This window comes from Malania oleifera, chromosome 5 (genome assembly GCF_029873635.1).
Source record: "Malania oleifera isolate guangnan ecotype guangnan chromosome 5, ASM2987363v1, whole genome shotgun sequence".
Classification (NCBI taxonomy): domain Eukaryota; kingdom Viridiplantae; phylum Streptophyta; class Magnoliopsida; order Santalales; family Ximeniaceae; genus Malania; species Malania oleifera.
In genome coordinates, this window is record NC_080421.1 from 77,221,023 (window position 1) to 77,245,527 (window position 24,505).

At 37.1% G+C, this 24,505-nt stretch overlaps 1 protein-coding gene across 2 annotated transcripts; it reads right to left on the reverse strand.

The window, feature by feature from the left end:
- Nucleotides 1–873: 873 nt before the first annotated feature.
- LOC131154806 (protein OSB1, mitochondrial-like) lies at nt 874–24,122 on the reverse strand. 2 transcript variants are annotated; one of them, XM_058107564.1, is made up of 5 exons: nt 23,602–24,122; nt 2,292–2,430; nt 2,110–2,197; nt 1,914–2,020; nt 874–1,330 (listed from the first exon to the last, which is right to left on the reverse strand). In XM_058107564.1, the coding sequence occupies exons 1-5, from the start codon at nt 23,955–23,957 to the stop codon at nt 1,142–1,144; spliced, it is 879 nt and encodes a 292-aa protein (XP_057963547.1). In that variant the 5' UTR covers nt 23,958–24,122; the 3' UTR covers nt 874–1,141. The 2 variants fall into 2 exon arrangements, with proteins under 2 accessions (XP_057963547.1, XP_057963548.1); XM_058107565.1 differs by having other exon boundaries at nt 2,113–2,197; nt 23,602–24,111.
- Between the last annotated feature and the right edge of the window lie 383 nt (nt 24,123–24,505).

A 24,505-nucleotide genomic window follows, 5' to 3' on the forward strand; every position in this document is an offset into this window, starting at 1 on the left:
CCAAGATTAAAATTTCTCTTGATTTATATGGTAACTTCACCCAACATCGTCCAAGCTACTTGCACGACAAAGGTTCACTAATCACTATATTAAACTCATGAAAAATATTCACCCCTAGCATGTTTACAAAGGAAATATGTGCATAGATACCATATCCCACCCCATCTTTTTCTCAAAAAGCCCCAAATATAGAATTATGTATTATTTATGATTTTTTTTTATATAGAAAAGTTCATTAACATAAAAGAGAGAGAAATAAAAAAGGAGGATAAAATATCCTCCTAAAAACAGTAAGAAAACAGTTACAACAAAGCCCCTTCTTATCCTTGTAAAGATCTGACAATGGAACTCCCCAAAAGAACCCCAATGAGTGGGAAAGCAATTGTATAAGGGCAGCCATGAACAGCATTAGCAAAGGCTAGATATGACCATAATTGCCCCCGAATAAACAAGGAACATTAAACAATCCCAAGTACAGAATTTGAGAGAAGAAAAAAAAAAAGATTATAGATTCTTTCAATTTGAATTAGCAGGATACCACACCTGCACCCGCCACTGCCTGAATGGCTAATCCTGTTCAAAATAGGACAGTTGAGAAGTTTAGACTGAAAACCTACCACCAAAATTAAAATTTGAATTTTGCATTTTAGAATTTGAATTTTGTTGGAAATTACAACTCAGCTTTTTTGGTTTCTACTTGAACCTTAATGGATTTATGGGTGTTCAGCTGATGTTCGAGCTTTTCAACACAATATATTGGTTTTCTCTTGGACTTGGCAGATTTTATCACAACCTAAATTAAAGCATTGCAACCTCTAGTTTAGATACATGTGGTAAAAACATATAACAAGCAATAAAATCCTAGACTAATAGTAAAATCAATCCTGATCTGCACAGGAATAATATAATACTCGCAAAATTTCCAAGTACTACACTGATCATATTTGATCAAATCCTTTGTTTGAAGCTTAAAAAATACAAGATCAACTAATAATGAGCCCACAATGTATATACCAAATACAGACTCTACAAAAATAAATCCTGCCAAAATTCTTCCAAAACTATGCCCAACAACACATCAGAACCATACGAAGAAAACATTCCAGTGACATCAGTATCCAACAATCAGCAAAACAAGCAGTTAGAATGGCATAAACTCATCACCAGCAATTGAGGTTACATGCATCCTTGCATCCTGATCATGAAGAGGCTCCATTCTTGAATCCAGTATTGCCAATTGGGACTTCACCCATGGGGGATTGTATTTGCCTTCAATCCATAAAGCTTCCCCAGTATCTTTATGTTTGAAATCTGGATATTTGGGGTTTCTCTGTAAATCACATAGACAAAATGGAAGTAGGGGGTCAAACACAATCCGGATATTTTGGTTTTATGTGAAGCCATGAACAACAATGAATTAGGGTTAAAACATAGTGTTTTCAACCAAAGAAATTATCAGATCAATTATTATGAAATCAAAGTTTGAAGTACTCCCATACAGCTTTTCAATAAAATCTTAATGAATCATCTTGAACAAATGGTTCAGCTTTTTTATTGTTTGTATTCTTTGCAATAAAGCACAAAAAGATGTCTCTTCCGCCACCCAAGGCATCCCAGCTGCAATTAACTAAAATACGAATCAGAACCTCAAAGCACATTGTCCAATCATAAAAAGCTCAATACCAAAGGAAAAATGGCCAATCCAGAGAAAATGCACCGTTTCCTTTCAAAGATCATAAGGAGAGTATTGACACGTAAACAAACACAACACATACCCACATGACAAACATGCCAGACCAAGGAAGATTTCAATGCCATTGATACAACAGTGCAAAAACATACTTGTAACCTTTCTAATTGTGAGAAAACTAAAGGCTACCTTCTTATTGGTAAGCGAAGTAAAATGGGACTACCTTGCTTTTCCGATTGTCCCACCAATCAACAGGGTTAGCAAAGAAGGCTTGCCACAGCTCTTCAGTGGAACCAGTACTACTTGCCGCAACATTGCTGAGCTTTCTGCCTGCAAGGACATAAAATAATGAACATGAGTATGATCCAAACAAAAGAAACATCCTGCGATAGTGTCAGCCAGAGACATCAGATATGTACTGCCTGCTGTCATGGAACTAGGATCACGATCATACGTAGCAGCTGATGACAAGCTCCTTTCAACAAAATTAAGTTGTTGAACAACAACCTGCCAGAGATCACAAACAATCATAAATCATAATATACTTGGATAAGCTAATGAGAATATAGGATAATAACAAATATGTCCAAATTCATATAACCTTGTAATATATCTGCTGCTTTCCATCATCATTTTCAACAGTATCAGAAACCAGCCGACCAAAAACATATATCTGATTGCCTTTCTCTACATGTTGAAAAGCAACTTGTGCCAACTCATCCCAAAATGTCAAATTGATCCTGAAAAAAATTATTTCACAAACTGGTGAAATGATCAAAAACCTCAAATAGAAGCATCATTAGCATCCAAGAGACGCCTGAAATATCTTAACCTAATCAACAGATAAGCAAACCAAAACATTCAATGACAAAGTCATTTCCTAATGTAACTGAAAGGTCAAGCTTTTCCCTTCTTTCTTCTGAAACCAGAAAGAATAAGTTGTTCTTGGAAGATGGCATAACAGTTGGAGTTAGTTATCAGAAAAGGCTAACACCCTAGCAAACCACGTATTGGTATGAACATTCCAAATTGTGGAACTTTTTTTGTTCCAAAACACTAAATCTAACAATCCAAAGTTTTAATTCAATATTTTTCACATAACATAACTTTTAATCAGTTAAACGTAGGGAATCATCACATTTTAATTCTATTTGTCATTATTAATCTATTTCTCAACAGAAATTCTCTTCTACATATTGAAAAACCTCAACATGATCACCAAATTATACAAATGTGTGTGTATGTGTGTGTATTTATGTATACCCTTAATGTTCCACACTTTAGAACATGAGTGCCGTGATCCCGTTCCCATTCCACAAACCAGGACATTCCACATTCTACGTAACGACAGAAGTTGGAGAGAATCAAAGCAACCTAAGAAAATATGTGTTGATCATGGAGAAAGGTCGGTTTGGTTCATTTGTTCTAAAATAGTTATTCAAATGACTTTCGGGAAATCAATACTTAAATAAAATCATACCTTTGAAATGAAATTGTAATTTTTAAGCTACCAATGGACACAGAGTGCACAGCCCGCACAGCGCACACATGCACACTATAAGGTGGTGGCTAAAGGAAATGATGGGAGTAGAGATGTCACTGCGGCAGTAACATGGTATGGCAATGATTAGTAAAGGCAGTTTAAAAGGGCTCACTGGGGCATTGTAGCTCAGTTGTTCAAAAAGCAATCAGTTCAGGAAGTCTAGGTTGAATCGCTAATTTTTTTTTTTATCAGCAAAGAAAAGGAAATTCATTAGAGAAAGCAGGGCCTCATGGGGATGCCAAACAGTATAGAGAGAACAGCAAAAGAACAAAAGAAAAACACCAATCATGGGAGTATATCAAGGAAATCAAGAATAGCAGACAAGTCTCTCCCAGACAATCCACTGTGCCAACTAGAGATCATATTCATCCAGCCATCCAAGACAGTCTGCAAAGAAGAAAGCTCTTCTTCAAAAGCCCTCCTGTTCCTTTCTTTCGAAATAGCCCAAAAAATAGCAAGGGGGGTCAAGGAAATAGCCTTCCTTTTGGACTTGTTGGAGCAGATCCCTTTCCTAGCCCAAATCTCATCCTCATATGAAGCTGCCATCACCTATTTCCCTAGTACAAGAGCAGTAGAGAAGCATGTGGTTCACCAATTCCGCTTCCTTAAGGCACAAATAACACCTATTCCCTGTAGTCAAACCCTTCTTTTGGAGATTGTCTAAGATGAGGATTTTCCCCAAAGCAGCCTCCCAGGTAAAAAAAGCAACTTTCACAGGGGCTACTGTTTTCCAAACAGGCTTCCGAGGAAAATTAGTCACAAATTGCACTGGCCAGCAAAGATTACAATAACACTTGACCAAAAGAATACCCTCTTTGCTTGGGGTCCAAACGAGCTGATTGGAAGAGGCACGGCTCTAAACATGATAAAGGCTGCTGTAGAAATTAATAAGAGTGTCAATCTCCCAGTCATAAACATTCCTGATCAGGAGTATGTTCCAAAAGGTCCCATTATTAGCCTTTTCCTGATGGTAAAAAATGGGGGCATTTTTCTTGCAGGCAAGCCTGTAAATGGAAGGGAAAGAAGAGTAGAGCTGGAATACACCACACCAAATGTCATGCCAAAAAAATGTCCTCCCCATTTCCCACACTAAAGTGGATGTGAGAGAAGAAATTTTTGCCATAGCCTTCATTAACCTCTCTGGAAATCCAGCTGTCATAATGAAGGCCATATTTAGTGCAACAACATCTCTCCAGAAATAATTTCTCAAACATGACCCTCCACAACCATTTTCCTAAAAGAGCCTTGTTGAAAGGGAGGAGAGTCAGGAGACAATTAAGGCCAAGCCCTCCCTTTTGCATAGGTTGTTTAACAACCCCCCAAAGGATTCTTTGGATCCCTTCCAGTCTTTTGGCAACAGCACTAAGTATGGGGAACAAAGACATAAAGTAGATCGGGAGATTGGCTAAGGTGCTTTTGATGAACGTAAGCCTACCACCCTCTAAGAGATAATTCCTTTCCCACAGAGCCAATTTTTTTTCAAATTTGCAAACAATGAGATCCCAAACACCCTTTTCTTTGAACTTGGCGCCCAATGGGAGGCCCAAGTAAGAAACGGGAAAGGTCTCAAGATTAGAACTTAAGATCTCACTGTTCCTTCTGATGCTAAGCCCTTGAAGCAGGCCATCTTCATTGGCTTTGACTCACATATGGCTCAAAACTTCCATAACCAAGATAAACAAAAGGGAGGTAGGGGGTCAGGGAGGACAGGGGGTCCCCTTGACACAAACTGTACAAAGATTTGAAGAACTTTGTGAGGCAGTCATTAATGAGCAATGAAAAATAGGTTGGTTGTAGATATGCATTGATTCATCCAACTACACCAAATGTCCCCAAAACCCATCCTTCAGAGAATGTAAAGTAGATAATTCTAGTTCACATGATCAAAAGCCTTTTCCATATCCAATTAGCAAACTACGTCGCTACTTCCTTCCTTCAATAGGTGTCAACAACCTCATTTGCAATAAGGGCTGCATTCATGATCAGTATGCCTGCAACAAAGGCATGTTGATGTTTTTTAACTACTCTAGAAATTACTGACTTGAGCCTGATTGCAAGAACTTTAGAAAGGAGTTTATACAAGCTACCAACAAGGCTAATGGGGTGAAAATCTTTGATGTTTAAAGCCCCTGCTCTTTTTGGAATCAATGAGACAAAGGTTGAGTTGATGCTAGCCACAAATCTGTCAGAGCTATGGAAATCATTGAAAACACCAATGATATCTTGCTTGAATGTATTACTTTGAAAGAAAGCCATGTTGAAACCATCAGGGCTTGGGGCTTTGTCCCCATTTCAGTTGTTAAGAGCTAAAACAATTCCTCCTCCTTGAAGGGCCTCTCAAGTTACTGAATCATGGAGAAGCTTGGAATTTTAAAAGAAATACTTTCATAGTTGGCCTCCAAGGCTCCCGATCATTGTACAAATTTCTATAAAATTACAAATATCCCTTTTAATGGCCCCTTCCTACACCAGGAATTCAACCCCCCTCCCAAGTTCAATTGTTGTCATCTAGTTGTATCTTCAATGCTGAGGGTGGGCCTGGGATCAACAATAAGGTTGCTCCTTTGTGATTGGTTGATCATGGGTTCAAGTCCAAGGAAATAGCCTTTTTGCATAAAAAATTAGGGGTAAGGTTGCATACACTGTGACGACCCTCCTCCTACCCTCGCAAAGTAGGGAGCCTTGTGGCTCGGAGATGCCTTTTTTTTGTGCATTAGCATTTTAATGGAAAAACTCAGTGTTCCTATCCCTAGCATTTAATTAAAAGGCCTTAGATTTTTGCCTCCAAAATATTTCCTCTATAGTGATGTCTTCGGCAAAGGCTCTTTTAAGGGCAACTCTTTTGGATCTATTCTCAAAATTCAAGCTCCCTTTAAACTGTTGGTCATCCAACTCCTTTAAGTCATTCAAGATCTCATTCTTCTTTAGCGTGACATTGACAAAGACATTTTTGTTCCACCACTTCAATTTCTCTTTCAAAAAATTTAATTTTAAGGCAATCACATAGTTGGCCTTCCATACAATCTGCATGGAAGACCACCAATTCTTAATCAGATTGCCAAAACCTTCATGATTAAGCCATATGTTCTCAAACCGGAAAGGGGTGGGACTCCACCTAATTCCTCCCATGTCAAGCAAGAGAGGGGTCAAAAGTGGGTCCAGGGAGTAACGATTAAGTAGACTTTGGAAAATGCTCCTCCCAATCAGAAGAATATACGAATCTATCAATCCTTGAGTGATAGGTGGGGGAACTCTCCAGAGTTAGATCACATGAACAAGCCTCCAATAAGGGGAATATCAATGTGGGAGAAAGTGTTCACAAAGTCATGAAACTCCTGCATGCTGGAAGAATCAAGGGATCTCCCACCTTTTGTGGGGATACAAAACTAAATCAAAGTCTCCCACGATAACCCACAGAGCCTCCCATTTTTCTCTAATATCCACAAGCTCATTCCAAAAGAGGTGCCTAGAAGCACCTTCGCCTGAACCATAGACCCCAATGGAGATCCAGCGGAAGTTGTCATCCAAAGTATTGAACAAGCAAGAGACCAAGAAAGTATTTATGGAATGGTCTAATAGTTCCACAACCTATTCATTCTACATGATAAAGGCTCCTCCCTGTAAACCAGAAGCTTTTAACGCAATCAATCTGCAGCTTTTTAAACCCCATAAACTATTCACCAACCAGACAATAAGACCTTAAGGTTTTATCTTAAGACAAATTAGGGAAATTGAAAGAAAGGAACGCAATAAGAGAAAATAGGGTTGATCACTTTGAGTGGATCTGCCTCCAAATTAGACAAAGGCTATGAATCATGTTATTGCTTGAATGAAAAAAGCCCCGTACGGTCACATATATACAGGGTAGGGAACCTTACTCATATCAGGAATGTAAAATATCCCAATCCAAGTCCTTAATGGACTCAATCCTAATTGATTTAGGAATTCTAACACATAAATAAAAAAATCTAACATTAAATAATCCTAACATTAAATAGAATCCCAATTGATTGGGAATCATAACACATTAATTAGAAATCCCAATTGATTTGGGAATCCTAACATTAAATAGAAAATCCTAATTGATTTGGGAATCCTGACATATCAATTAGAAATCCCAATTGATTTGGGAATCCCAACATTCCTGCCTCCTTCAAATCGGCCCTATCCTCAAGACTGAGCAACAATAAACTCTAGGAATCTCTCCTCCAAGGATTGATAAGTTCCCAAGTTGCATCTTCATTTGGTAAATAAGACCAATGAACTAAAACTTCTGTGATGTCTCAACTTCTACTTTTGATCACTTGGTGATCCATAATTGCTTGTGGCTGCACTTGAACCTCACCAATAGGTGCAACATCAGGCAAGTGGTGCTACACAATAACTTGCTCCCCTAACTTCCTTTTGAGGCAGGAGACATGAAAAACTGAATGTACCTTAGAACTTATTGATAAGTCAAGACAATAAGCAATAGGGCCTATAGCTCCAGAATCCTATAAGACCCTAGAACCAAGGAGACAACTTCATTAAAGAACAAAAATCATAGATATTTTTCTAAAAGGTTGTAACCTGAGAAATAATCCCCCACTGAGAATCCCCTTTCACTATGGTTCTTATCAACTTACTGTTTCATACGAGCCTAAGTTGGGACAAGATTTTCCTTAAAAGGCTTAAGCACTTTGTCTCAATTATGTAACTCCTTGTCAACTTGATCAAATATAGATGATCGAACAATACCTAGCAAGAACAAAAGAAGCTTGACCATAAACAGCATCGAATGGACTCAACTTGATGGAGGAGTGATAAGTGGTATTGTACCAACATTTGGCCCATAGGAGCCACCATACCTAATCCTTCAGTTCGTTGGTCACAAAGCAACAAAGATAAGTCTCCAAGAACTTGCTAATAACTTTATTTTACCCATCTAATTGTGGATGATATGCAGTGCTCATATTCAATTGTATGCCTTGCAAATGGAAAAGCTCCTTCCAAAAGTTCCTAGTAAAGACTTTTGTCACAATCACTGACAATAAACTGAGGAATTCCATGCAACTTGACAAATATGCTCAACAAAAGTACGAACGACACTTATAGTAGTATGAGGGAGAGTTAAGGCACAAAAATGAGCATATTTTGTGAGACATTCTACAACAAGAAGTAGACTTACCATGATAAGATAGTGTCCCTCAAAGAAATCCATGGTGATATTAATCCAAGCTTCTTCTAGAATAAGACGAGGTTGTAGAAGGCCTAAACTCGCGACGGTTTCCCCTTTGTCTTTGACAAATATCAAATTCTACCACATTCATTCCCTTTTGGTAAAATTCTTGAGAAATGTGCTTGTAGGTTCTAACAAAACCAGAGTGGTCTGCAGCCAATGATGCATTCTTGCAGTATGGTTTTCTTATAGGCTGAATTAGGCACTAATGAAATTCTCCCCTTATATAGTAAGTTTATAAAAGCCCCAAAAGTAGATTTTGCCACCATTCATTCTTGATTTGTTCAAGAGTAGTAAATGTAGATAAAAAAATAGCTATAAGTTCAACTTGTTCAGGAAGTCGTAAGAGTGCATTTGCCACCACATTCCTAGTCCTTTTTTTTTTTGTAAATAATCTCAATCATAGCCCAACATCTTAGTGACCTACGTCTGTTGTTCCATAGAAGAGTTCATTGCTCTAAAAAATATTTTAGCCTTTTGCGATCGATTCGGATTTGGAAATGTCATACAATCTCCACTTTGTAACTGTATGCACAATGGTTAGCATTTCTTTGTCATGAACAAACATGCCAATGTGGGATGGAGAAAGAGTCTTATTGATGAAAGTAATAGGGCATCTGTCTTGTATTAAAACTGCACCAATGCCAACTATTGATGCATCAGACTTAATGATGAACACCTTGCTGAAATCTGTCAAGGAAAGAACTGGTGTGGCGCGCATTGTGTGCTTAAGCTTGACAAAGGCTTGTTCAACTTCCTCACTCCATTTGAATGCATTCTTTTTTAGTAGAGTGGTCAATGAAGCACTAATCTTTCCATAATCCTTGACAAACTTATATAGTAGCCAGTCAACACCAAAAATCCTCATAGCATTTTGATTGTTTGTGGAATAGGCCAGATTGCCATCACTTGTATTTTAGAAGGGTCAACTGAAACACCTTCTTGGTAAATAATATGCCAAAGGTATTCCACATGCAGTTAAGCAAAGTTGCATTTAGATTTCTTAACAAACGGATGATGCTCCCAAATAGCAGTGAGTATAGTTCACAAATGACATAAATGATCTTAAAAAAATAAGCTATATATTAGGATATAATCAAAAAATATCAAAACAAACTTACGTAGGTAAGGTCAGAAAATGTCATTCATGAGACTTTGGAAGGTTGAAGGTGCAATGGATAACCCAAAAGGCATAACCAAGAACTCATAATGGTCATCGTGAGTTCCAAACGCCATCTTCTAAATGTTATCCTCATGTACCCGAATCTGGTGATAGCCTAATCCCAAGTTGAGTGGTGAACTGCTAGGTACCTCCCAACTCATCTAGCAATTCATCCACATCAAGGATAGGATATTTATCCTTCACAGGGCTTTTGTTCAGTGCTTGATAGTCAACACACATCTGCCAAGAGCCATCCTTCTTCTTCACCAATAAGTAAAGAGAAAAATATAGACTGACACTTGGTTGAATTATGCCAACATCTAACATTTCTTTCACCATATTTTCTATTTCAGCTTTTTAAAAATAAGGATATCAATGAGGACGAACGTTAGTACAGACACTACTTGACAAGAAAGGAATGTGGTGATTATATGTTCACTAAGGTGGCAATCCCTGTGGCACCGCAAATAGATAACAAAATTTTGAAATAAGAGATTATAGCCATTCATCCTAGCCAGATTGATGTTGTGACTCCTTTGGTACTCAAAGTTGTAAGCAACTGTGTCACCCTTTTTAAGGAGCTTCTTCATACGATGGCTTGAAACTATAGTGACATTACCACAAGGTTTACCTTTAAGAGTCACTCTTTGGCCAATAACCAGTTTAGAGAAATTCCAAGCTATATCATCTAAAATCCTTAACCATTCAATACCCAAAACCACTTCATAGTCTTCTAGTAGCAGCAAAAGAATTCAAAATACAAACCATAGTTTTGCATAGCAAGTTTAACCTTCAAACATTTGCTTTGACATTTCAAGGTCCTTTCATCTGCTACCTTCACATCAAATTTTCACATTGCTCCACAAGACAGGCTCGTCATTAGCAATTTTACCATCCACAAAATTATTAGTGCTACCCATATCAAGTAAGATGGAAACAAGTTGGCATTTTGGGAAGCCACTAATTTTCATGGTTTGAGGATTAGCATATTTAGCTAAAGCATGAAACAAAGAAGTGATAGATTCATCATTATCATCAGATTCCATACCTTCCTAATATGAATAAGTGGGGTCATCCTCAACCTCTTCTGGCTCCTCCACTAGTTCGATCATCAAATTCAAGAGTCGTCCTTTTTTGCAACAATGCCCTCCATGCCACTTTTCATCACAATGGCAACACAAACCGTTTGTCGTTCGCTCTTTAAGTTCCTTTTTAGTCAATCATTTGGCAAGAGGATTGCAAGGAGTAGGTAGTGTAGTAGTGCTGCCGACATTCTACTTGCTAATGGTCTTGTTGGAGCAACATCATTCCTCTTCCAACTTCTCTTCTTCTAACCATGCAAAGAAAATACACCAGTCATAGTTTGGGCCAACGCACTTTGACCTCATGTTGAATGTCAGGTAGGAGACCTTCAATAGAAGTACCGATGAGTTGGCTTTAATTCCAATCTTTAGTCGTATTTGATAGCCACTCAAATCGTGTATGGTACTCCAAGACAATGCTAGTTTGGCATATTTTGGCAAGCTCTACATCAATATTCTCATATCCAGTGGACCCAAATTGGACAAGTAATCCAAAAACAAATTCTACCCAAGAAGACATTCTATAAAGAGCTTCAAACCAGCCATACCATTGAATAGAATCATCATCCAAAACTAACAGAAGCAATCTCAACTTTTGATGTTTTTGAAGTACAAGAGAGCAAAAGTATTTTTCGGCTCTAGAAACCTAACCAATAGGGTCATCACTATCCCACCAACGAAATTACTCATTCATACAAGAAGGACCATAATCACGCTCTCCTTGGTAACCTCCTTTGTGCATGTATGGCAGCTCCTTACGATTAGCTGACACAGAGGCATTATCTTCTCTCTCTTTATATGAAGATGTAACGAGTAGTTTAGAGAGTGCTGCCTGTATCTTTTCAAAATGAGAATTAAGCATATTGCTAAGTTCAGCCTTAAGCCTAGCTTCATATGAGACTGCTGAATTTTTTGAGACCATTGCATACGAGTGAAGATCAAGAATTCCAAGATCTAGCTTTTTTTAGTGGGCTAACGGCATCCACAAGAATGCCGACTCTCAGACCAAAATATAAGACCCTAAGGTTTTATCATAGAGAAAATGGAAAAGTTGAAAGAAAGGATGGAGAGAAAATAAGGCTGATCATTTCAAGTGGATTTGCCTCCAAATTAGCCAAAGGCTATGAATTATGTTATTGCTTGAATGAAAAAAAGCCTTGAACAGTTAAATCTTACTCCTATTAGGAACGTAAAATATCACAATCCAAGTCCTTAATGGACTCAATCGTAATTGATTTGGGGATCCTAAAACATCAAATAAAAATCCCAACATTAAATAATCCTAACATTAAATAAAATCCCAATTGATTTGGAAATCATCACACATTAATTAGAAATCCCAATTGATTTGGGAATCTTAACATTAAACAGAAAATCCCAATTGATTTGGAAATCCTAACACATTAACTAGAAATCCAATTGATTTGAGAATCCTAACACAGCTGTTCAAGGATTCCATCTTGGTTTCCTGAGACAGATAATGTCCCCTCCCCAATCGTTGAGAAACAAACTTATAACTGCTCTTTTAGTTTTGTCATTTAATCCCCTTGCATTCTAAGACACAATTTTCCTCAACATAAGCTAGAGACAGACCCACTGCTCCTAGCAACTCCCATGTACGAGACTCTTTCCGCTTTATCATACTAGAAATCCAACCTCCTCAGCTCCTTGCTCATGCCCTTCTTTTGGCAACTACTTCGTTGCTTTTTCTCATTGGCTACACGCTCTCTCTCTCTCCCTTTTTAATTTCTATATCCTCAAAGAGACACGTGGCTCTATCTTTGAAACCTTCAAAAGAAATGCCAATTGCCTTACTCATTAGGTGTATTTTACTAAGAACCCAATCTGAAACATGCAGTTTGAAGCTGGGGCTGCCAATATCCATTTTGTCAAAATCAAACAAATGGACAGGTGGCGGGAGATTTGCTGCTACATAGGTTACTGCATCCTTGTTGAGATACGAGACTAAATAACTGCAGAGACTTATACTAAAGATGGCGCAGATTGTTAACATAAATGGAAAACGAATTTTTGTAATTAAAAACAATACTTAAAGACATGAAAGTACTTCTGAATAATATAAAAGCTTGTAAAATGTTCATGGCGTTTTTCCTTTTTCTCTTTTTTTTTTTTTTTTTTTTTTGCATGCCTTCACATACATCATGCTCAGGAAAGTACTACTGTTCATTCATTCACAGAAGCATAAAGGTTCCCCGTCTATGAGAAATGGTAATGCAGGGTGGGTGCTTTCACATGAGCAGCAGCATCCAAATATGCTCACTTGCAAACAGATCAGAAGAACACATACATCCTTAACAGAGGAGACCATAACCGGGTATGATAGAATATGCAAGTTCAAGCTGAAAGCCCTCGACTTCAGGAATTTTGTGAAATTTATATTAATTGCTATTTTTGGGGTAAATTATTGTAATATTATTTTCCTTAGATATTTATCTCAGTAGGTGTCTTAGGATCAAATCTTTGGGAAAATGTTTTGAAAATATTTAGGCCTTTTAATTTTAGAAACTAGTATCTAAGGTGTTTTTTTCCAGTAGTCCCAAGTCAGAATCCTATAATATCTAGGTGGCATTTTGAGAATTGGCTCTAGGAATTGGAAATGAAATGCTTGATTCAGATTCCTAACCCTTGGTTTTGACTCCAAGTAAACCAGATTTCCATTTTAGTCCACTCTTTGAATCCAGGTTCCTAGCCCAAAATCAAATTCAGATTACAGTCAAAATCATAGAAAAATTGAAAAAACCAATCTTGCTCCTCACAACACATGCATAGACACATGCATATCGATACATAACACAAACATCCGTCCATGCACGCAACATACAAACGTATATGCATGACAAGCTTACATACGCATACATACATAAGAGCAGAACTCTTAGGTGTACGTGCCACATCACCTAGATGCGTGGCTCTTGGCTAATACTGCACCAAATATTATAGAAGTGTGGGTCCAACATGTGGTTGAGAGTGGCTCCTACAAAATTTCAAAGCCTTTTAATTTGCAGAACCCAGGTACAGGTATTTCTCCATTCATATGCACAGCATATAAATATATGATAAATGCATATGTCACATGTTCATACATATAGATACAGAGACACAAAAACATTCACATAAGTATGTTCATACATTTCACTCGTAATGTTGTTTCTTCCACACAAAGATTTCCAAGTTTTCCCAGGGAACATGGTCAGCATAGACCCAACCCAACCTGATGATCACTCTTGTATTCGTTGGTCATATATATTTGTTATGTTTGTAGGATTTGGACAGCTTTCCTTTCCATATGCATGAGATTGGTTGTTTCTGAGGCTAGTTTTTTGGTGGTGTGAAATTGTAATTGTGATGGTTGTCTTAGTCATTAGCATTGTTAGTGTGAGTGTTATGTTAATAAGCAAGCATTAGTAAGGGCATTATGGTCATTGTAGTACTTTGACATGTATTGTAAATAAAGGGAGAGACCTATGATTGTGTGTAGGTCTTCCATTTCACCCAATTATTCAACATGGTATCAGAGCAAGATTCTAAGACCTAAACGGCTAAACCCTAATTGTCATAGCCACCATCAAAATGGAAGCCCAAAACCCTAAATCTGCTGCATGTCTACCATTGAAGAAGAATTTCCAGCAATATTATATCCCTAAAAAATTGCCAGCAGCTGCCAGAAGCTAGAGAAGTCGCAGGAAAATTGCTAGGCGACACTGTCAGTTCAGGTACATAAAATCTACAATAGATCCTGCAAAAGCAACATTATAGTCACCCACAGACACTGCTGATATGCCCCCAACTGAAATCTCATCTCTAGCAGCTTCTCCACGTGCCCTCATGTGCCAGTTGAAGGCTGCCAGGGCTGACCTCACACCATGGTTTTAAATAACGGCCGTTACGTAGTGTAACGGCCGATACGTAACCCCGAAACCAATACGGGCCGATAATGCGGTTCGGAAAAAATTCACAGCCGTAACGGCACGTAACAGCCGATACCCCAACGTTACATATTGTAACGGTCTGTTACATGGCCGACAGATCGCAGATTCGCTGAAGGCTTTCTGCTGCAGGCAGCAGGCAGCAGCGCTGCTTTCCCCCTCTCCCCAGTCCCCACACCCATCTGCCATTCAAAGGGTAAAATGGAAAGTTACAAACTGACCTTGAAAATTTGTTGGCCGAAGCAATAAGAAGGCTTCGAAGCCTGAGAGTGAGCACACCGAGCAGATCTACTCATCTTCGCACTTCGCAGCCTTCCAGGACTCAGGAATTGCAGACTTGCAGTTGCAGCAACTTGGCGAGTCACCGGCGACAAGTCTACAGCAGCTCCGCCGCCCCTGCGAGTCGCCGATAGCCCGTCGGCACCTTCCTCCGCCAGTCGTCGCAGTCGCCACCAGCCAACCTCTCGATTTCAGCTTCACAGCTTGGAGTCATCGCTGCTTTGTGCTTTGCAGCCTTCGCTCCTTCGAGGCTCCTCCGAGTTCCCTCGAATCCCTCCCCTCTCTCGGTCTGACTCGACTCCCAGGCCCCAGCATATGAGACACTCTAACACTCAACACTTAACACCCACAGCACTTATCATTATGTTTTTTTTTTTTAAATTATATTTTGTTGTAAAATAGGTTTGTTAAATTGAATTAAAAAAAAAAGTAATTTAATAGAGTAAAAAATTAGAAATCATTAATAATTATGTAAAATAAAATTTTCTTAATTTATAAATATTTTAATTGTATTATATTTTTTGAAAGATAATTATGAAAATTAATTCCATGACATAGCAAGCAATTATTAATAGTATATCATTAATATTTTCTAAGGTTAGTAAATAATTAATATTTACCAATAATAATTGAAGCCTTTTTTATAATAATATTTGAATATCCACTACTGCATTCACCAATCACCATCGTAAACAAAGCATTAAATTAATGTATGTACACAAGACATCCATGTGATGGCATTTTATATTATCTAGGCTTAATTGAGCTCTATTTTTCACCATTCTTAAAGAATTCCAAGGAATACTCTGCACAATTATTATAATATTTAGTCTTAGGATTTGCCAAACTTATAGAACTAAATTAATTCATGGCACCAATTGGCTAACATACTATTTATGTCAGCAGGACAAAGTGGTCATTTTGATAAAGAAGATATCATATTCACTCCCATCTATTGAAAAAATATTAAATAATATTCATATTATAAAAGAAAAAAAAATTAAATAACATCTGTCACCCATTTTATGTTACATGTGTATCTACTTGCCATTTCTTGAGTAGGGTGACCCTATTTATTAATATTTTTTAAGTTTTAAAACATCATTTTGACCTTAAATTTAAAATTAGGTAAAATAAATGTTTACATCTATTTTTTGTTTTTAGTTATCAAATAAAGTAAAAATTGATAACTTGATAAAAAAAAATTAACCTAATAGTTAATACATTAATAAATATAATTTTTACTAATTACTACTGGAATTTGTAGAAAATTTTAATTTTAATCCATATACTGAGAAAATGCTTAAAAAATTAAATAGTCAATTTGTAATGTATGGATCTCTATTTGTGATGCTGTGATGTATATGAAAGTAGAGCAAAAAACTTTTTTACCTTTAAAATTACAACGTTAATTTCTTATAGTTATAAATGAAAATAAAATCAAGCTATAAAAAATAATGAAAATATCTTTTTAAAGATAAAGGAATATATTTTTTTTGTAATAAAATATCTAATATTTTATAATTTTGTTTATTTAAATATAAAAATAATAAACATTACTTATTATTTTTAATCAAATATTATACTTTATTTTTATGTAATAAGTATTTAAAATTAGGACTATTTAGTACTTATTATTTAATATTTACTAAATTACTAATTATATTATTCCTGTCATTGTAGAAAGGTTGTAACTTTGTATTTTCTTTATGTTTTGTGTAGAGATCATCAAATTAAGTCTATCAATATGTCACGTGATAGAGGAAATGAAAACTTACCTAGTGAGGATATTGGATGGCATTTTGGTACTGCGGTGGACGGTAATAGACATGTTATTATGTGTAAGTTATATGGGAAGATAATCAAAGGGGGCATTACACGCTTAAAACAACACTTGGCACATAAAAAGGGTCAAGTAGCTGGATGCTCAAATGTGACCACACAAGTAAGAGAACAAATGATGAAACATCTACAACAGTATGCTGAGAAGAAAAGAGATAAACAAAAAAGGCAAGAAGAAGCAGAAGCCCAAATTAGAGGAGATTTTGAGAATTTGAGCGATGAAAAAGACTTGGAAGAAGAAAGTATGAGATTTGCTCGACAAGAAAGCATACGATCACAACAACAATGGAAAGAGAGACAAAGATTTCGAGCAAGAACAACTGGAAGGGGTAATATTTATGAAAAGGGAGGTGGCTCTGGCAGTGGTGCTACCAGTGGTTTCAATAGAGCAGGAGCTCGATCTTATAGTGGTCGAGAAGCTGGAGGTAGTGGACAACAATGGATCAATCCTGATGCCCCTGAAGCTAGACTAAAGGCAATGGATCCTATTTTAGAAAGAAGCAAGAGTGCGAAACAACCAAAAATCAACACAAAGTTACTGAAAGGTTTAAGAAGTAAATTAGGAAAAGCGGTTGGAAAATTCCTAATTTATAATCGGATTCCAGCGAATGTAGCTGACTCTCCATTTATGCAGCCTATGCTTGATATTGCTGCAGAGGTTGGAAAGGGGGTGAAGGGTCCATCACCCTATGAGATATCTGAAATTTATTTGGAGCAAGAATATCAAGAAATGAAAAATTATATAACTTCTTTTGCTGGAATTTGGAAGGATAGAGGTGTAACACTTATGTGTGATGGTTGGTCAGGACCAACTAGAAAACACATTATAAACTTTTTAGTTTATTGCGATAGAGGCACCTTGTTTCAAAAATCAGTTGATGCCTCTGATGTGCCAAGCAGAACAGTTAAATATTATTTCAGGTAATTTTCTAATTTTAATTGTATATGCAAATAGTATTATGGACTTGCATGTTTTTAATTAAATAGTAGTAATTATTGAATCTATAACTTCATTTCAGATTAATGGACGAGGTGGTTGAAGAAATTGGAGAGGAGAATGTTGTCCAAGTAGTGACTGATAATGAAGCTGCAATGAAGGCAGGAAGAAAATTATTAATGCAGAAGAGGCCCAATCTCTATTGGACAGCATGTGCGGCTCATTGCATAGACCTTATTCTTGAAGATATTGGTAAGAAAAGTAACGTGAAGAAGGTCTTAGAAGATGCAAGAACAATAACCTCATTTATTTACAACCACACATGGATAGTGAATTTCATGAAGAAATTCACAAATAATAGAGAGTTACTTCGCCCTGCCATCACTCGATTTGCCACAAATTTCATTGCTTTGGAGACTATTGTCAGGCATAAACAAGCACTAAGGGAAATGTTTACATCTGATGCTTGGAAAAACTCAAGGTTTGGAATGGCAAAATCAGGCCCAGCATATGATTCAAAGAAAATTATCTTAGGCAAAGAGTTTTGGCAAAAGGCCTCTGGTATAATTAAAGTGCAAGAACCCTTGGTGAAAGTTCTTAAATTGGTTGATGGTGATGAAAAACCAACCATGGGCTTCATATACGAGGCAATTGATAGGGCGAAGTTGGCCATTCAAAAAGATTGCAAGTTTTACAAAGACTATTGGAAAATTATTGACAACCAGTGGAATTTTCAGTTGCACCAAGATTTGCACGCTGCTGGTAAGTGTAAATCAAATACAATTTCTTATTATTTTAACTTTTAAATTATGCATAGTTGCATTAGAAAACTATTGATTAATATGTTTCTAAATTTAATTGTAGGGTATTTTTTGAACCCACAATTTCTTTATGGTGCCCCACCCTCTCCTGAAGTTGCTAGAGAAGTCATGGATGGAGTTAAAAAAGTGATAACTAAGTTGGTACCCGATATAGATACTCAAATTCGGGCTATTAATCAAGTAAGTATTGGTTCCATTAAATTGAATAATGAATTGTTCTAGTATTCTGTAATACTTTCAAGAATAATTATTAATACATCTAATTAATTAATTATATTTCACAATCATCCTTTTTTAGTTGTTGTTATATCAAGATAGGCAGGAGACTTTTGGAACCCTATTGGCTCAAAGGGCAGTGAAACAAACAAATCCTGGTAAATATGGCTATATAGCTAAATAATGGAGAATGACTCTATTTTCTCTCTTTGTGTTCAAATTTGACTTTTGAAATATACGCTATACTAACATAAAACTCTTTTTAATTATTCATGCAGCTGAATGGTGGATTCATTATAGCTTGTGTGCTCCTGAGTTCCAAAGAATAGCAATTACAGTTCTTAGCCAGACCACATCAGCTTCGAACTGTGAGCGTAATTGGAGCACCTTTAGCCTCATCTATACAAAAACAAGAAATAGATTAAAGTACATGAGACTACAAAAACTTGTTTTTGTACATTACAACATAAGGTTAAAGTTAAGACATACAATGAGAAGAAGCCAACGAGAAATTGAAGAGGGTTTCAATCCTATCAATTTGGACTACATTTTCGAAGAAGATGATCCTTTAAGTCAATGGTTAGAAGAGAGAGAGACACCACTACTCGACGGTCAGGACAATTCAAATTGGTTAAATGAAGAAGTTGGTGGTACTACAGAAGGAGGTGATCAACCACCAATAAACGCGCATGATGATTCAAGTTCAAGCCCTGAACGTACACAAAGTGATGACAATCTTGGTTTGAGCCCACCAAGTGATGATGATGGTAATAGTGGTGCTGGAGCTGGGGTTGGGGGGGTGGCAGTGGTGGTGGTGGAGGCAGCGGTGTAGAATATAATTATGGATATGATACAGGGACATCATTTGCAAGGGATATATATCCTTCTGATCCTTATAGACTATATGACATACCAAAAAATTATGACTTGGGTATTCCTCCAAGGAACCAATCTTCACAACCCAGGAGAAGGAGTGCTCGTGGTGACCCTAGTGATTCTACTGAAGATTCATATGGTGTGGTTCGTAGTTTTGGCGACTTTGGTTTAGATGGTTCATCATCACAATCATATGGATCTCATCCAGCATATCCACATTATGCATCTCGTGACTCACATTTTTATCCCAGTGGATCAGGAATCTCAGGATCTAGTTAGTCTTCTTCTACACACTACCTAGAGCCAGCTCCAGCCCCAACTTATAGACATTATTCAGGAGAATTTTCATCATCAGTACATTTTCAAGAGCAACAACAAAATGACGCAAACTTGGGTTCATTCAACTATGTATTTCCACAAGAATGAGGAGATAATTTCCCATCCCAATCTCAAGATACAGATGCAAATTATGAAGACCCTCCACGTCATTCTTTTTGGTGGTGACATGTGTTATGTTATAAATTTGTAATATTGTATTCATATATTTTCAACTATTTATTGATTTTGATATTAATCACTTTTTAAATTCATGTATGTGTAATGTGTATATTGAGTATTAAGTCTATTGAGTATTGATTCATTTTTAGTAACTTTATTACTTTAATTAATTGATTCTTACATTTCTACATCTTTTTACTCATTAAAGTAATGTAAACTATAAAAAAAATATGCTTTTTTTTGTAAACAGCGCACTAAAATTAATATAAAAATCATAATGCCTATTAAAAAGCATTTGTAGGTTGAATGAAAGCCTTCAAAATTCATTAAAAATCATGTATTAATGGATTTCATGCTTATTTTTTAATTTTGGCATGGTTGTGCATGTATGAAAAAAATTCACGACCGTTACGCCCGCTTACCGTTACGTAACACCCGCGTCTCCCGCGACCCGCAACACCCGCGACCGTTTCATGACGTTACCCACAATCGCGATTTCGAACCATGCCTCACACACTGGCAGGTGAAACAAATTTCTGGCATGTTTCTGACCTGAATTCTTCCAACAGGGCTCGAATCCCTCTATAAACACATCATTGAAGTATTTTGTGATTTTTTTTGTTCAAAGATCTTTACCTTTTTCAGTTGCTCATTTACGACATAAGAGAAATTGTTGTTTGGTGCTTGTCGAAGCTGTTTGTCAATGTTTATTGAGTTCATTGAGTCTGAAAGGGGTATTTGCTGTGTTTTTAAATTAGTACATTGGCGGCTTGTGGTTTGCATCAGTTGTCGAAGGTTATTTATGTTGGGAACGAGTTGGTGAATTTGAAAAGCATGGTGTCCACTGTGTGTTTTTGATTTGCTGCTCTATCGAGGTTGTATGTGTTGGAATGGAGTTCCCAAATCCCACAAGTGTGTCAAGTGTCACCAACTTCTTTTCTACTCTCCAATATTCTACAAATCTACCTCGAGTTATCCTTGCTGATGGGCTCACTATTGCTGCCAAAGGAATAGGAACAGTGAATCCTACTCCCTCCATCTTTCTTTCTTCTATTCTCTACATTCCTAAACTCTCTTTAATCTCATGTCTATTAGTAAAATTACGAAGTCACTAAATTGCTCTGTAACCTTCTTTCCTAATTCTGTTCTTATTAGGATTTGAAGATGAGGAAGACAAATGGCACAAGACGTGAGGCTGATGGACTTTACTACCTTGAGTCGCTCTCTTCTCCTATTGCTCGTAGTGTTGCTGTCACACCACATCAAATCCATTGTCACCTTTGTCATCCATCATTGGACAAGTTAAAATAGCTAGATTCTACTCTGAGTTCCATGTCTACCCTCGATTTTAAGTCTTGTCAATTAGGAAAACATCATCGTGCTCCCTTTGCCTCCCGAGCCAATAAAAAGTTGTTACCCCTTTTATGTTAGTCCATTCCGATGTTTAGGGTCCTAGATGTGTCACGTCAAAGTTGAAGTTTCGATACTTCTTTGCTTTTGTCAATGACTATTCCAAAATGACTTGGTTGTATTTGATGAAAGATCATTCACAACTAATCTAGTTCAACTCCTGACTTTTAAGACACCATTTTTTTGACAGGGTGAGAGAGACTAGGGGATGAAATATTATATCCTATTCACTCCATACGTGGTTGCACGTAGGGCTGCAAGTGAACCAAGCCACTTAGGAGCTCAACTCAATAAGAGCTCGCTCAGGCTCGTTCATCATATAAATGAGTGATTCCCAAGTCCAATTTTGCGGCTCGTTGATACACACGAGCCAAATCTAAACACGAATGGGCTTGATCATTTTGACTTGCAAACAACTCAATTATAGGCACAATGTGGGCTCACTTAATAGACTTGGATTAGACTCATTTATGGGCTAATTTAATAAGGCCGAATTGGGGTTGATAGAATGCAGTGCGCTTAAAAGCTGGGACTAATTGGACGTGAGGGACAAAAACTCCAAGGCAATATTAGTAAGAGCCCCTTTTCACTTTTTTACCTAACAAAACCCTAAAAACCTCTCACACTTTAAAGTTGGAGGCTTCAAAAGAACCAAACCCTTCATGACCATCTTAGTAGTTCAATTTTGTAAGGGCTCATGAGCTCGTTCATTTGCATAATAAACAAGCTTGAGCAAACATATTAAAGTTTTTTTTGCGATTGGTTTAAACTCAAGCTCAATTAAAATTTTAATAAACAAGCTTGAGCATAGCAAAGTTCGGTTAGACTCAACTCATTTGTAGGCATAGTTGCACAATATTTGTAAACGATCCAAAGCCTATTGCTTGTTTTAGAGAAATTATCCCATTAGTAAGTGGCATATTGTATGTCCTAGGATGAGGGAAGAAAGGATAAATCAATAAGTAACTAAATAAATATTACAAGTCCACTTTAGGTCCTTCCATTTTTAGGTATCTGATTATATAAGGCCTCCTTAGGCATGGCCCTGGTGGAAAAGCTAACTCCCGTTGTTAAGGGAAGCAATACCCTTTTAATGCTTCTAGACAAAATTTCTTTTTACATCATCTATCTTCCATATAAAGCTTCACCTAAGAACCTCTTCTAATTAGTCATCAGAAAACCACTTTCAAGCCAATGGGGAAAAAAAAACATGCAGTGGTGCTTCACAGCTTTTGAAATTGTAAGACTCTTTATAACAACACATGAGCCTTACCAAAAACAGTTGAATAGTGCCACGCAATTCAACATTTGTTTGCTAAATTCAAAGAATTATATGACGAGGTTGTCTCAAGAGCAGACTAAAATAAGACTCAATTTAGCATTTATAAAACCAAAGGAAGACTCCAACCCACACGGTTACTGCATTTTCTCTTCCCTTTCCACTCTGCCTTTGGCCTCTTTCCTTTGTTCAGTTCTCTAATATTCCGGAAGCATGACTAACACTTCTTCCAATTATTCTTTCACACCAAAAGCCTCTTCATTTTTTCTAACAATTCCTTCTCCTCACCCTCTGCTAGGGATTGTTTCTTCTGTTTCCCAACTGAAAAATTTTTCCACCGACTTTCTCATTTTCATTGTGTTCCCATTTTTCCACTGACTTTCTCACTTTCATCGTGTTCCCCCACCCAGCTAAGCAACACTGCTTGCTCAAGTACCTACTCTTTACACACACACACACACACACAAAACACTAGTTTTGTTGGCACAAAAATGGAAAATGAAGTTAACAACTTGATTAATATAAATATACAACCCATAGACTAATGGAGCCAATAAAGTACTCAAGTAAAACTACAGTTCCTACTAATGACATCAACCAAATAATAAGATTAACTACAAACTGGGTCAATTTTCAATATCTATCACTACCACACAAACAAATGCATTCCTTATTCAAAACCAATCAACAAAACAGGCCTGATATAAAATTGAAGACCAACACGGGATGAAAAGCAAAGGTAACCCAAAATCCAATATGTAATTGTAAAAGTATCCCTATATATTTGATTCAGTATTATACCAAATAGTGTCAGTGGCAGATTTCTTGAACCCCAGGCGCGTCCAGGCAAGGACTTTACCGGAGCTGAGATGCTTTAATTGGACAGGCGTTCCGACAATGCCGATGAGGTGCACCGCATTACAGAGCTCTTTCTTCCACGGAATCTCCGAGGGCTTGGGGTAGACCGACTGCTCGTGGTGGTGGCCGTTGTACTCAACGGAGCGATTGAAACCGAGCCGCTTGATTTTAGGTTGAGAAGGAGATGTGAGGAAACGAAGGGAAGAAATGGGGTTTGGGAACGGCGATGAAGATGAGGTGTGGGTGCTTTCGGAAGCAAGGAATAGGTTCCTCAATACCAGCGTATGCTTTAACGCCATTTTTCTCTGATGATTTATGCAGTCGACAGAGCACGCTAAGAAGCAGCTCTGAAGAGGAGGAAGAAGAGAGCAGAAGCATTTGATGCGGGTAATGTTCCCCGCCGCCGCAGTCGTTATGCGGAAAAAAAAAAAAAAAATGCTGCTTGAAGACTGGCACGACGAGTTTTTTCCTATTTTAATGTTTTTTTAATATAAATTATTTAAAAATATCTAAACATTTTTTCTCAAATTGACGTTTCTCAAATATGGCTGAAGTCATTCGAGTTTTCCCCTTTTTTTGATTTTTTTATAATAAAATATTAAATAACGATAGAAACTTTTTTATCCGCTTTAATGTGGCCTTAAACTCGCTAGATAATCCGACAAGTTTTAAACAACAAGGCTGCCGCTTATTGGCACGTGCCAGCCAAATCTTGTTGGATGATCCTATGAGTTTTGCATGAAACGTTTTTTTCTCTCTCTGACAGCAGAAGCGAATTCTGTTTTGGCAATTACTGCATGCCTACTTGATTGCTTATAACTAAACTTACAGAACAAATATCAAATCA